This window comes from Podarcis erhardii (assembly GCF_964252035.2).
Source record: "Podarcis erhardii genome assembly, chromosome: 1".
Lineage (NCBI taxonomy): Eukaryota > Metazoa > Chordata > Lepidosauria > Squamata > Lacertidae > Podarcis > Podarcis erhardii.
Genome location: NC_138497.1, coordinates 45,273,442 through 45,288,416, shown reverse-complemented (window position 1 = coordinate 45,288,416; position 14,975 = coordinate 45,273,442). Strand labels below are relative to the sequence as shown.

At 41.9% G+C, this 14,975-nt stretch overlaps 1 protein-coding gene across 1 annotated transcript in view; it reads left to right on the top strand.

Annotated features, from left to right (window-relative positions):
- Nucleotides 1-14,975, top strand: part of LOC309340903 (cytosolic phospholipase A2 epsilon-like) — a 39,972-nt gene extending 24,997 nt beyond the window's left edge. Inside the window, exons 11-20 of the mRNA XM_081860098.1 lie at nucleotides 558-717; nucleotides 1,173-1,309; nucleotides 2,540-2,762; nucleotides 4,403-4,517; nucleotides 6,148-6,285; nucleotides 7,522-7,629; nucleotides 8,440-8,631; nucleotides 10,951-11,117; nucleotides 11,865-12,051; nucleotides 13,397-14,975. Of these exons, the coding sequence (XP_081716224.1) occupies nucleotides 558-717; nucleotides 1,173-1,309; nucleotides 2,540-2,762; nucleotides 4,403-4,517; nucleotides 6,148-6,285; nucleotides 7,522-7,629; nucleotides 8,440-8,631; nucleotides 10,951-11,117; nucleotides 11,865-12,051; nucleotides 13,397-13,620 (1,651 nt within the window). The 3' untranslated portion in view covers nucleotides 13,621-14,975. The remainder of the gene's footprint in view (nucleotides 1-557; nucleotides 718-1,172; nucleotides 1,310-2,539; nucleotides 2,763-4,402; nucleotides 4,518-6,147; nucleotides 6,286-7,521; nucleotides 7,630-8,439; nucleotides 8,632-10,950; nucleotides 11,118-11,864; nucleotides 12,052-13,396) is intronic.

Genomic DNA, 14,975 nt, shown 5'->3' with positions numbered 1-14,975 from the left:
TGCCAACCTAGCAGTTCAAAAGCACGTCAAAGTGCAAGTAGATAAATGGGTACCGCTCTGGCGGGAAGGTAAATGGCGTTTCTGTGCGCTGCTCTGGTTCACCAGAAGCAGCTTAGTCATGCTGGCCACATGACCCGGAAGCTGTACGCCGGCTCCCTTGGCCAATAAAGCGAGATGAGCACCGCAACCCCAGAGTCAGTCACGACTGGACCTAACGGTCAGGGGTCCCTTTACCTTTACCTTTACCTTTTAAAGGTATGGCGTTAGTTAGCTCTGCCTGTCCCTGGCTCTGGTTCCTCTTCCTATTTGCTTTCCATTTTGTCAGCACCGTTGGACAGCAGCCACCCCTGACAGCAACCTATTCAGTTTGTTTAAAAATCAGCTTGTGGTTCAGCATGGGGTAGGGGCAAGACTGCTACTACTGCATTCTACCCTGATGGTTAGGAAAAAACATTGTGCACACATGTGCATGCGCACGCAAATGTTTCTTTGATAGATTGCAGCCAGCAGATGTAGCAGCCTTTAAAACGGTCTGCGTAAATTTCTCTTGGCCTTAGGACTCAGGGCCTGCTTTTTAAAAGGCCGAAAAGTCTTGATGTGCGTCTAGGATATGATCTGTGCTCAGATGAAAAGAATTTCCTACAGAAACGGAAGAAAGTGGTTGCTGCTACTCTGAAAAATCTTCTTCATTTAGACCAAGCCCTGCAAGACCATGAAGTAAGTGAATCACAAGAGTGCCATTTTATCCCTACAGATCTTGGTATCTAGTGCAGCACTTAAGTATTTTTAGACTCTGGTTTTATGATGGGAAATTGGCTCTGTGGTGTTAGTCCTGTGTATTTCTTCACTGCTACAAAATGTTGTGACCCAGCCTTGCTGCATCTTAGAATCTTCTGCTTATTCTGCTAATGAGGCCCTGGACTTATTTATTAAATGGAGTTTTAACATGCCTTTCAGAATAAATTATGCTGCCAAGGCAGTTTATGTTTCAGCAAAGCAATACAGTAACATTATACAAAAGTTTTTTTAAAAAAGTTAGCTCTGCAATCCTATATTTCTTGGGAAGTGGCCACAGGAAACTGGCCTGAGATCTGCAGATGAAGGGCAGTACACAAATTTAATAAATAAAATAACAACCAATAAAAAACTGGTTATTTTCTTGCGCTCAACAGGTGCCTGTGATTGCTGTGACAACTACAGGAGGTGGAATGAGAGCATTAACCGCTATGTATGGCACCCTTTGGGGTCTCCAGAGACTGAAGCTTTTGGACTGTGTTTCGTATATAACAGGCTCATCAGGGACAACATGGTAAGGGATGAGAACACCGAGAGGCAGTGTGGTGTAGTGGTTAAGAGCGGTAGTCTCGTAATCTGGGGAACCGGGTTCGTGTCTCTGCTCCTCCACATGCAGCTGCTGGGTGACCTTGGGCCAGTCACACTTCTTTGAAGTCTCTCAGCCCCCCTCACCTCACAGAGTGTTTGTTGTGGGGGAGGAAGGGAAAGGAGAATGTTAGCCGCTTTGAGACTCCTTAAAGGGAGTGAAAGGCAGGATATCAAATCCAAACTCCTCTTCTTCTTTTGTAAATTGTGATTTGTGTGAGCTACTTGTGCTGAAACCCTTCTTCCAATATTGCGTCATTATTTGACTTCCAGTGAAATCAGAGGCAATTATTAGTTGATTCCGTAGCATACTGTCACAATTAAGTAGGTGTACATAGTTTCTCCTTTGGCTTTCCGCACCAGCAAGGAAGTGCTTAAATTTTGTGAAACTCCAGAACGCCCTTGGTATTGTGAGTCTATGCAGAATAATTTTTCCTCAGTTGCTCCGTGAGTCAGTTGTTTGGTCAGGTTACAAGGCAGGACTAATAGTTTATTACCTGGGAGTGGAGAAATGAGAACAGTTCCTCTCAGTATACGCAAATCCCCCCCCCCTCAATAGCTGAGCGAGTTTATTGGTTTCAAAGAACACAGTGAGCTGAGCCAAATTTCCTAACAGTCTAATACAACACTACATATGCCTGCTTAGGATTAGGCTCCATTGAGTTCAAGGGGACTTACTCTCAGGTGAATGAGTATAGAATTGCAGACCAAAATGTCAGAATAGAAGTTGAATAGAAGTTGGCAGAATAGTCTTTCTCCCCAACCCCATGTCTGAGCAGGAAGAGTGGTGATTTGTTGATAGTTGATGGGCTGCTGATCTGTTTTCTTTTAAAAGGACATTTAAACTAAACTAATATTAAATAGCATATTTTAGATGATAGGGTGACTGAATTGTTTTTCCAAAGTTTGTCTCAGTTCAAGCATTCAAAGACAATATGTTTAACTTTCAAAGATAACACCTGCCTACAAAAGTGAGAAAGGAGTGGCGGCGGCGGGAGTGAGAGAGCCCATTTCTTTTGAAATTCCACCCACCCTTTACTAGTGAATGGTTGAAAAAAATGTCTTGCCAAAGGTTCTGCACAACACTACTTGTTTACTTAACCTGTATTATACAGTCTGGAATAAAAACAAATCATATCTCCTTTCCTTTCTTTTCCAGGACGATGTCAGATTTGTATGAAGATGCTGATTGGTCAAAGAAAGATCTTGGGGAGATCATCAAGAAAGCTCGAATTCAAGCAGCCAAATCTAAAATGAGTGCCTTTTCCTTGGAAAGCCTAAAAGCCTACCATAAGGAGCTATGCCAGAGGACCATAGCAGGATATAAGACATCCTTCATAGACCTTTGGGGACTCATGATCGAAGCCATGCTGAATGATGGGGTATTCTATATGTGTTTGTTTTCAGAAATGTTATCTGTTTCTTCCTTCAGAATTATTTGTATCATCCAAAGATCTCAGGGCAGAGGAGAGTAGAATCAATACATTGTCAAATTGATGCATAATGTCATCAAAATACACAGTTGCTAAATCTCACTTACCATTCCCAAAAGCAGGGGCAAAATGAGGCTTTATTTCACCTGGGTCAAAGACCCAGTTTGGCACCCCCTATGCACATTTGCATGCACACACACATAGACTGGGAGCCTCAGTGGCGCCCCTCTGGAGGCTTCACCCAGGGCAAAACACCTGGCTAGTCCCCCCCATAGCTACAGCTCTGCCAAACGCTTGGGTGAAAAACTACTCCCTGCCTCTGCTGCTTTCCAGGTTTTCTGGTGATGACCACTGATTGCAGCTGAATGCCAGGGTTGGCTCTCAGGTGCTGGACAAAGTCAGGATATTTCTGATGGTTCACTTTATTATTAATCATTTTAGCTCCATGCAATTTGCAGTTGGTCTGACAGCTAAAGTCTATTCCCACATTGACTTCAGCAACAAAATTCTTCCCTTTGGATGAGCCAGCTGCTCTTCTTCTCTTGCTTTGCCCTCATGCAAATTATAATATAAATATAATATAATATAATATAATATAATATAATATAATATAATATAATAATAAATATACCATATTCCCCTGATATAGATGGAATAAGATGGGGTATGCAGGATGTTGCCTTTGGAAAGTGCAGTCTAAGCAACCATATGTGTCAAGTACAGAGATGAAATTTGGTACCCTCTGTATCAGCCTTCCCCAATCTGTTGCCATCCAGACACTGTGGACGGCAACTTCCACCAACACAAGTCAGCATGTCTGCAAGTCAGGGATGATGGGGGTAGTAGCTCAGAGCAAATGAAGGGCAGCGAGTTGGGACAGGCTGTTTTCTATACTGTCCTTTCATGGCTATTTTTCATGCTGTGCTTTGAATTTATGCTGGATCCTTTTAAAAAAATGCAATACTTAGGAGGGATTTTTGTTGTGATTGCACCCTGTAGGGACAAGGCCAGCCCTTGCATGATTCACAGGGAGGCAGCTGCCTCAGGCAGCAAATTTTGAGGGGTGGAAAGTAGATAGGAATGTTGCTGTGTGGTCTGCCCTGCAGCCCCTAAGCTAGCTTGCTGTCCTAGGGTGAGGTGGAGGACTCTGGCCCATCACTAGTGATTCAATTAACTGTCTAGTCAGATTTTGTGCACAAAATGGGAAATGTATCATGTTGTCCTTTGCCTCAGGCAGCAAAATGGCTTGGGCCGCTCCTGTGTAGGGAGGAAACATATAGCCTTTCCTTCTTTAACCTGTATCATGATTGAAATCCCTCCTTAAAGGCAGAAAACTGTTAGCTATTTCATTTATTATTATTGTATTTTTACTGCCAGAGAGGGGGAGAGGTGCTTGTGAAATGTTTTACCTCAGGTTTCAAAACAACCCAGACAGCTTTGGGTACTGTGCACCTCGATTTGAGGGCTAGATGATACCATTTGCTGTTCACCTGAGGCAGCAAAATGTTTGGTTGTCAGCCTTGCAAGTTCCTATTTTCCCCAGATAATCAAATATATAATGTGTATTTATTTTCCCTACACAAACACAGAACAACCACCATAAACTCTCAGATCAACGACGAGCATTGAGCAAAGGCCAGAACCCTCTTCCAATCTACCTGGCTTTGAACGTTAAGGACAATGTTACCACAAGAGATTTTAGAGGTAATGTTTTCCCAACATTTTTCATATTTTAAGTTTGTATGGCAAAGTACATGGTCAGGTATGCACATATCAGAACCAACAAAAAGGGAAAATTCATCTTCTGGACTCAAGTTGAGCTCAAGCACATGGGCAGCAGCATCATTCTGATCCTTTCCTCCACACCAGGTTTAGGGAACTTTTGGCCCTCCAGATATAGTGGAACCAGGCCTTTTTTCAGCCGGAACTCGCCAGAACTAAGTTCCGGCACCTCTCTGATGGGCACCATTGCCATTATAAGAGAACAAGGGAGGTGTTCATAGTGAGTTCTGGCACCTCTTTTTCTAGAAAAATAGCTCTGGGAGTGCATCATACCTGGCCATTGGCCTAGTTTTCTAGAATTGATGGAAACTGTCGCTCAGTCACAACTGGAGGACCCAAAGTTCCCACTACATGATACAACTGTGCCAGCACCCTTCCAAACTGTGATGAAGGAGAACAGGTGACATCATCTTAACTTTACCCTACAAGTCATTTATTAGATCTAGAATGGCCACCTGTTGAAACAGGATACTGGATTAGGTGGTCCTTTGACCCACTCCAACAGGGATCTTCATATTTTCTTAACCAACTGTGTAGATTTAAAGGGACTTTCCATTGTCACCGTTTCTGGAAGGGTAGCCATGTTAGTTCATCTGTCCTGAGGCACCCTTGAACGCCGAGACACTTATTATGGCATAAGCTTTCATGGACCATTGTCCACTTTATCAGATGTATACAGCATTATTCTGAGTGGCAAGTACATGAGGCGTGTATATTTTAGGGAGTGGGGTGTAAAAATGCACAGAAGTGTTGACTGTGATAATTACTTTATTGACAGTGACCATTCACAGTAAAACGGTAGCTGATAATACAAACATCCTGGGATTGGTAAACCAGTCAACACACACATTGTGATAAAATCCATTCTGCTATAGCACTGAACCCTTGATGTAGCATAATTCAACGGCTGTCCTCTATGTGCACTGTAGGACAGGCAGTGATCCCATATATACACTCCTTGGTGTATCTACAGTAGAATGCAGCAGTGACATCCTCTTCCTTTTCATGCTGCCACTGCTGCTTGCTGGGATTGGGGACTAGGCAGGGAGAGGCAGCAGTGAGGGCAGGGGAGTTATGGGCCACCCCAACCTGGAGTTCCCCTGATCTCACAGCCTCCTCGTCCTGGAATGTGCAGAGCCACAATCAGGAGGGCACCCTTACTGCTCTGTCCCTTTCACATGCTGCTGCTGATGCAAGCATAAGGTTGGGGAAACAGAAGGCAGTCAACCATTGTTTTATACTTTTTAAATATTGCGTATGGCCCATGAGGAAGACATTGACTTAGAATGTGTCGGGCTGAATAAAACACTTCCTTGTGTCTCTAAACACTTCCTTGTGTATCTTTTGTATTTCCTGTAGGTGTTAAAAAGCAGAAATGAGTTGCGGAAGTTGTTATTTAAATACCTAATCCTTTTTGAGGAACACAAATTGCTGGGTTAATTATGAGCTTGAAAATAAGCATAATCCCCTCGTGTGATTACTTTCAACTGAGAAAGCTTCCCATTCTCTCTTCATAGTATAGCAAATGTGTTGAATGTTGGCTTCCTTGCAGAGTGGGTAGAGTTCACACCATATGAGGCGGGCTTCCTGAAATATGGGGCGTTTGTTCGTGCTGAAGATTTTGGAAGCGAGTTTTTCATGGGGCACCTGATGAAGAAGCTCCCAGAATCAAGGATCTGCTTTATGCAAGGTGACTTTTTATATCTGGGGTGGGTGGGTGGAAGGGAGGACATACCTTGACAAGAAGGCAGGCGATGATGCATTTGGTAATGCGGGTACAGCCTGCACTACTTGGGAAAATATGTGGAACGCTGATGCATATCAGGTTTCTGTCACATTTCCACACTCACTGTCTGTCTTTTGTTTTCATTGCATTATGACTCCCAGGGGTGGAAGCAAACTTTAAATTCTATATATTATGGTTAAATGATAAAAAAGGCGAATTCCATGCTAGGGATTATATGGAAGGGGGACAGAATCATATGCCAGTATGCCAGTGACATGATATGATATGCCAGTGATTATGATATGCCAGTATCATAATGACCTTTTACAAATTTATAGTCTAGCCACACTTCAAAATACAGTTCCAGTCACCCCATAGCATAAAAGGAGCAATGGTGGATCATATCACACGCTCATCTAATCCAGCATCCTGTTTCTAAGAGTGACCAACAAAAAGCCTGCTACCAGCAAATTTCATTTAGTGGCATATTGCCTCTGAAGATGGAGGTTCTATACAGACATTACGTCTAGTAGCCATTGATGGCCCATTAGTCTGGTGCAGCAGACTAATGTTGATACTACTTGCAGTTTACCTCCTTCCTTCCTTCCTTCCTTCCTTCCTTCCTTCCTTCCTTCATTCCTTCCTTCCTTGCAAAATGTCAGTGTTCCTCATTCTGTGTAGTCCTATCCTGATCCATATACATAGCTAAGTATCACATCAATGTAGCCTTTGGGACAGCCTTTCTCAACCTTGGGTCCCCAGATGTTGTTGAACTACAACTCCCATCACCCCTAGCTAGCAGGGCCAGAGCTCAGGGATGATGGGAGTTGTAGTCCAACAACATCTGGGGACCCACAGGTTGAGAACCGCTGCTTTGGGGGCTGGTGGTAGTTCAAAATATCTGGAAGATGCTGGGTTAGGAAGACTACAGGAATTGTTTCAAATGCAGCGGTAAACAAGCCAGCTGGTCCTGGCCAGGAAAAACCTGAAACAAGTCGCAACAGGAATATATATAAATTCAAATGAAATGTAATTTGAAATCTGGAACAACAACTACATTTGTATACTAGTTTAAATTGTGCCACTGTTTTGCCCCAGAATAAGAGGGTCGAGGTAGATAATTTGCTGGACCAGCTTCCAGTTCAGGATAAAGTTTTGAGGGGAGAATGCTTCTACTTCATTTGTCTCTTTCTTTCACAGGAATGTGGAGTAGCATATTTTCCAAGAATCTGTTGGATGCCTGGCATGCAGCTGACAATTCAGAGGACTTCTGGAACAGGTGGACCCAAGATAATATCACTGAAATTGGTAAATTATAGTCCACGCTCCATGTGATTTTTGATGTAACCATATACAGATTGGTTTGGGGGCTGGCGTCTTGCTGCGTGGAAATAACTCATTCTGAACTTTGCAATACAAGTGGTGTGTTTAGGTGCAACTTCAACACCCAGATTCAGTTCATCATAATATTACCTTTTTCCAGAATGGTCGATACTCATGTCTGAGCATACTCCCATACATGGTTGGCAGCCTGAATGTGCCTTTCATTTTCACCCGCCTCTGTGGTCACTGGCCATTGATGGATATAGTGCAAACTTTGCCAGCCTGGTGCCTTCCAGATGGCTTGGACTACATGTTCCATCAATCCCAGCTAGCATGGCTATGTTGGCCCAAATAAAATCCAGAAATCAAGCATGCAGTTTGGGTCTTATGGGTATTAGATTTTTGGTATATGTTTGGATGTAATATTTCAACAGACCTATTGAAAAATTTTATTCCCATGTGCACATTTAGTGGTTCAGAGGAAGTACAGCCATACTCTCTCTCTCTCTCCACTGTGTGTGAGTAATTGCTTATCTACTAGGCCAAGGTGACTATAGATAATGGTATCTATATTTACCCCAAGAGTAAAGGTCTGATCCTAAAATTCACCCACCTTTTAATTAGCTCCCCTGAATCATTTTAAAACAAGCATATTGTACACCATCCCTATCCATGTATCTGTTTAGTTTAATTAATTTTATCTTTCTTTAGATAAAGAACCTGGTTTTTAAAACAGGTTGTTCCTCATCCCTTTTCATGTACCTGTTTACCTTAATTAACTTTGTTGTTCTTCAGATGAAGTACCTGACTTACCGGAGAGACCTCACGAGATGCCGACTCGCATGTTCACTCCAGCAGGCAGCCTTTCCAATACTCTACGGGATATTTTGACAGACCGTCCAGCGGTGTCAAAGTACCATAATTTTTTAAAAGGGTTCCAACTGCACAATGAGTATGCACAGGATCTACAGTTTTCTAAGTGGAAAGGTATACCCGTAGCATAAATTTCATTTGGAAATAAACAATTTGCATAGTATAGGCTAAATCAATTACATTTTTTCTCATTGAAGAGAATTCACTACTGTCATTATTACTGCGTCACTGCTCCAACTGTTGTGCTTTGAGAGAGAGAATGAATGGGCCAGGGTGGAATGTAAGGGGATAGTGGAAACTGCACTTACACCTACTAGGTGAAAAGACTCTTTCCTTGTGTTCATCGGCATCTCTGCAATGGTTCCTCACCTCTGGCACATCATTGCATATGGCAGCAGCTGCTGCCCGCACCACTCTACATAACTGAAGCCAGCTCTCAGCACTAGCACAAAGGGAGTAGAGTCCTTTTGTGTCAGTACTCTGTGGAGTGTGCCTGACCCTGGGCAGGTGACCTGTGTCGTGCTGTGCTATGTTGAAAACACTGTTTCCCTGCATCCTGCAGAGGGGTGATCCCAAATTGCCCAGTATGACTTTTGGATCTCCACTGGCCTCCAGATGTTTATTACTATTACTACACCTACAATGTAAACTTCAAGTCATTTTTAGCAGGCTTCATGTGATAGTTGTAAGTTGCTTTCTACAGGTGTAGCTGAATGCTAAGTTGTTTCTTTAACAAGGCCTGAAATGTGTGAGCCATTAAGGGACTGTTATGCGTTTAGAAGAGGGACACGGGTGGCGCTGTGGGTTAAACCACAGAGCCTAGGACTTGCCGATCAGAAGGTCAGCAGTTTGAATCCCCGCGACAGGGTGAGCTCGCATTGCTCAGTCCCTGCTCCTGCCGACCTAGCAGTTCGAAAGCACGTCAAAGTGCAAGTAGATAAATAGGTACCGCTCTGGCGGGAAGGTAAACGGTGTTTCCGTGTGCTGCTCTCGTTCACCAGAATCGGCATAGTCATGCTGGCCACATGACCCAGAAGCTATACGCCAGCTCCCTCGGCCAATAAAGCGAGATGAGCACCACAACCCCAGAGTCGGCCGCGACTGGACCTAATGGTCAGGGGTACCTTACCCTTATGTGTTTGGAAGGCCACAATACAAGACTCATGTGCAGATTCTGGGGAAAAGGATGGATTACTGCAAGGTGGGGAGCAGTGATTGAGGTCCAGCTTAGCTGCAGCTGATCCATGGTGGTCTTCTGGTCCCTGAGTGGCCAATGGAGACTGTCGCTTCTTCCTCCACCGGCTGTGTGGGCTGCCCCAGTGTTTTGGCCAATCACAAACAAGCCAGGAGACATGGCTTGGAGGGCATACAACAGGGAAGTCCTGTTCACACCCCTGTCTTCCATCGACTATTATCCCTAGGCTTAAAAAGAGGCCTAGACAGGAATTTTCCTCCAGAGAAATTGGGCATGTCTAGGGTTTTTGCCTGCCTCATAGCCGTTGTCACAACTTGTTGGCGGATAAGGCATTGGGTTGGATCCTTAGTCAAGGCAGAAGGCAGGGTTTGTGTCTACCCTCTGGCTCCAAAGAATTGGGGTACCCCATCAAAGGGGTCCAGGGGGAGGTGCTTCTATCCAGATGCCCAGATGGGGCCGATGAGCCACAGCACCCCCCTTCCGTGGAGAGATCACCCCGATTTGATGTATGCCATTCTTGACCCAGGATTAACTGTGCCAAACAATCAGCAGACAGGTTGGATGATTTGGAATACACATCCATTGCCTAAGCCAAAACCTACTAACATCTGGGGTCAATAAGGATGTGGCCTGTTTAAATCACAGGATGCATGTCTTGTGATTATTGCAGCTTGCCAACCTTGCTCCCTGGTTGTGGGCACACTGTTCCTGGACCTAATCAACCACTCACTTCCAACCTGTACAAAATGTATGTGTACATAAATACAGGATGCAGACTGTATGTGTATGTAATACTTGTATACCACAGGCTCAGTGTAGAAGAACATATAGAGGTCAAAGACATCTGAAGGCAGCCCTGTATCATAGCTGTCAACTTTTCCCTTTTCTTGCGAGGAATCCTATTTGGAATAAGGGAATTTCCCTTTAAAAAAGGGAAACATTGATAGCTATGCCCTGTATAGGGAAGTTTTTAATGTTTGATGTTTGATTGTGTTCTTACATCTGTTCAGAGCCACCCAGAGTGGCTGGGGCAACCCAGTCAGTTGAGTGGGGTACAAATAATAAAATTATTATGTGGAGGAAGACCAGCAAATGCGATTTGTTCTTCTTTGCCACATCTGTTGACTTATTGGTGCTAGTTTTGTGATAAAATTATTTTTCTGAAGGGGAGCAGAAAGGCAATTAATTCTGGATTTTGTTGGTTCTTTTCATTTTAAAGTCAATGCCTTGTTTTGTAGATACTGTGCTTGATGAATCCCCTAATCAGTTGAGAGATTCAGCAGATCACCTGGAACTGGTGGATACAGCATTTTTCTTTGACACCAGTTGCCCTCCACTTCTGAGACCAGAGAGGAAAGTTGATGTCATTCTGCACTTCAATTACACTGGAGGATCACAAGCCAAGGTTAGATGGGTATATTAATTTTTACTATTATTAAATCTTTTTGAAAGATAATCCAAATGTATGTATTTAAAACAATATCCAGAAATTAATAACTATTATTATTATTATTAAAGTTCTAAACAATCCAGTTAATATCATAGTTCAAAACCAAAGGAGGTCTGCCACAACATTAGGATTAAAATGGTCTTTTAATTCATTATCAAAAAGATCTCAACTTTCCAAGGTTGGAGTCACCTATTTCTGTAGTCAAGAAAAGTGCAATTTATTTCAGAAAAAAATCATATGCTCCTAGCCTAAATTTGGTTGCAAAAATTTAAATGTTTACTGTTCACATTTTTCATGATTCTTATTGATGCTGTTGTTTTGTTTTGTTTTTTAATTAAAAAGGTATAAAAGTATAGGAGAGGCAAATTGGTATTGAATTTAAGTGCTTTAAAGTTAATAAACATGCCTTTAGGTTAAATTGTGTTTTTCTTAAGTCTGTTTAAGATTTAGAAAAAAGTTATTTTTAAAAAAATCAATGTTGCTGAATTTCAAAGTCAATTTCAAAGTTTCCTTTCAGCTCTAGTGGTTCCCTCTCATGGCAAATTAAATGCCTGTTTTGACAGCATGGACAGTTTTCTGTATCTTGTTTTGCATCCCATTATGATCGCATTATGTTTTCAAATGAAATTACTGCTTGTGAAGGACTCCATGGTTTGTTTCTTCTTTGGCCCCTGCTAAAAATGCTTCATTTTGCAACCATAGCCTTTGGAGCGGGCCTCTACATACTTCACAGAGCAAGGAATCCCATTTCCCAACACTTTGCTGAATGATGAAGAAAAGAAAAATCTAAAGGAATGCTACGTGTTTGAAGATGCACACAACCCAGATGCTCCCACAGTGATTTATTTCCCACTAGTGAATGACACCTTCCAAAGATATCTTGCACCCGGTGAGTTAATGGCAGTCAATATATAACAGAAATAACATTTATATCAAGTACTTCATCCAAAACAGATTTTACACAATCTCACATTTTCTTTGAGAAAGTCCTACTGGTTTTAATGAAGTTGAAATGTGTTTTGGTTTGTGAACTTACAGCATAATCTTAATCATATTCAAAAGCAAGTCTGATAGAGGCCGATGATTTCCTAGCTAGCATGCTTTATCTTACAATCTGATACTTCATTTAAATCGTTGCACAATGATTGGGGTGGATTTTTCTCAGTTAAGATCTTAGACCATATTTTTATAGTGAGGTGAAGTTAGGTAGGCTTGGAATATTTATTTTTGTAGGGCAACTCCATGAGTACTGAAATCATAATCTGGGACTGGGGAGGAATATTATACACCAGAAGTGTAAATTTTGGACATTTGTTTTCCAATCAGAACTATTAATAATAATAAATATCTTAGTCCCTTTCTCTTGCTCAAGATAACTCAAAGCAATTTACAACCCCAAAAGATTTCCACATCCCCACATTTTATTAAAAGTATATGAAAATTGCTATATTATTGCTGTATTCCAGCTTTCTGCCTTAGCTGTATTTCATCAATAAAATCAATCGCACAATTAAACATAACAAACTATTTGAACATTTTCTGATCATACAGAAGAACTATTTTCCTGTTTGGAATTGTTCTATGGCAGGGGTCAGCAGCCTTTTTCAGCCATGGGCCGGTCCACCGTCCCTCAGACCATGTGGTGGGCCGGACTATATTTTGGGGAAAAAATATGAACGAATTCTGATGCCCCACAAATAACCCAGAGGTGCATTTTAAATAAAAGCACACATTCTACTCATGTAAAAACACGCTGATTCCTGGACTGTCTGCAGGCTGGATTGAGAAGGCAATTGGGCTGGATCCGCCCCCCGGACCTTAGTTTGCCTACCCCTATTCTATGGAATCTAAAGTGCAAATTGCTTATGTTCCTGACTCAGGATTACACAGTAATCTTCTGAATGCTTCCTTTTGAAACATTCATTAATTTACTGATTTGACACTTTGGATTTGAGTTGGATTTGAGTTGAGAATGGCTCAGAATGAGTTGGATTTTGGCCTAAGTCCACTCACATAGCTTCACATCTAAAAATCTGAGCCTGAGTGTCCCACATCAAAGCCAACACTAACTCCCACACCACACTCCCACTGGGTCAGTAAGGACCCCCCCAAATGAAATTTAGATAGAGACAGGGTTGCTGTCCTTCCTGGCATGCCTTCTGATTCCACTGGCTAAGCTTTGGAGATGATCTGTCTAAGGACTTGACTCCCTTTTCTTTTTTTTTCTTCTGTAGGTGTGGAACGTAGCACTGCTGAAATGTCACTGGGCAATGTTGATATCTCTAGTGCCTTTTCTCCATATTCCACAAGACAGGTTTCGCTGCAAGACGAGGATTTCAACAAGCTGCTGAATCTAACTAACTACAATGTCCAGAATAATGCAAGCACAATCCTTCATGTTTTGCACAAAGTAGTAGACCAGAAAAAACAGGCCTGGTCATCTCAGGCAGCCTCATGAATACACCTTTCTTGTAGGGATGGGGGGGGGAGAAATTCAGTTCAGTTACAATTGAAAGGTGCCAGTTTGCACTTTCCAAAAGTATATGCAAACCAAAACACAGCAAGGCTTCAAAATTCGCACTTCTCTGAGTTTTGCAATGCAGTTCTGCAGTCAAGTAATGTGTACAAAAATTCATATGCTAGGATAAATTATGCATTAAGTGCATATAATAGTGAAGCAATATGTACAAAAGTGTATTACATATGGGGAAAGTGCTTTGCAAAAAGTGTATGTTAGGCAAAAATGTACAAAATTGTGTCTTAGAAGAAATTTGCACTAAAATGCTGTTGAATTTTCATGAGTGCTTTAAAAAAAATGCAAACTGATGTGGAAGGTGGATAAATGAACTTAAGACTGAAACAATGAGAAACTGAAATTGAGAGATTTGCCCATCCCAACTTCCTTGCCAGCTTAAGAAGAAAACTTGTAAGTGGGGAAGAGATCTAATAGCTGATCAAAATGGTAGTTGGTTTTAAAGGAACTCAGATAATTCAAAACTGACTTTCTTGGTTTTTTTCAACATGGGAGACCTCACCTAGCCAAGGTTTACTATTATTGCAATGGTTCTAGTATGTAATTGGCAGGGTGGGAGGTGGAGTTCCATCTGTGCACTTGAGCCCACAAAAGTTTGGATCATGGCATACAGACCATTGCAATTCTTTCCATTTTTTCAGATCCCTTATTATTCAAATGTTTCCCTGTAGGCATAAATATTGATTCTTTACTATTCTTTTTATAGGTAGTTTTCTCACACTATTTTCTCTAACTCATTTGAAAAGGGTGGTTAATCTTTCATCTAGATACTGTTAAGACTAAAGTGTTATTCTTAATAACTGTGAAATACAGCCCATAACACACTTATATAAATGCCAGATTGAAATCATGGTGGAACAATTGAGTTACACCCTAGAGGGTTGTTTATCTCGCAGGCTGCAACCTATATACTCTTATCTGGGAGTAAGTCCCATTGAATTCAGTGGAGCTTCTTGCGGACTCTGAGGAAACATGCAGGATTGCACTGTCAGATCTGTTCTCTTACCTGATACTAATTCATTGCTGCAGGCACAAAGTTACAGCTACCGTATTTAATCGTGTGTGTGTGTGTGTGTGTGTGTGTGTGTGTGTGTGTGTTAATAGGCTGCATTTATCTCTTACTCACATGTCTTTTGTTTTAAGAACTGGTTTCCTGTATGATGGTAGATGTATATAGTCAGCTGAAAATTTTATGGTTAGGTAACTGCTTTCATGTGAAGAAATGCTAAAATCAAAAGCATGAACAAACAACAATAAAATTTTGCCCCCTAGTCACTTCA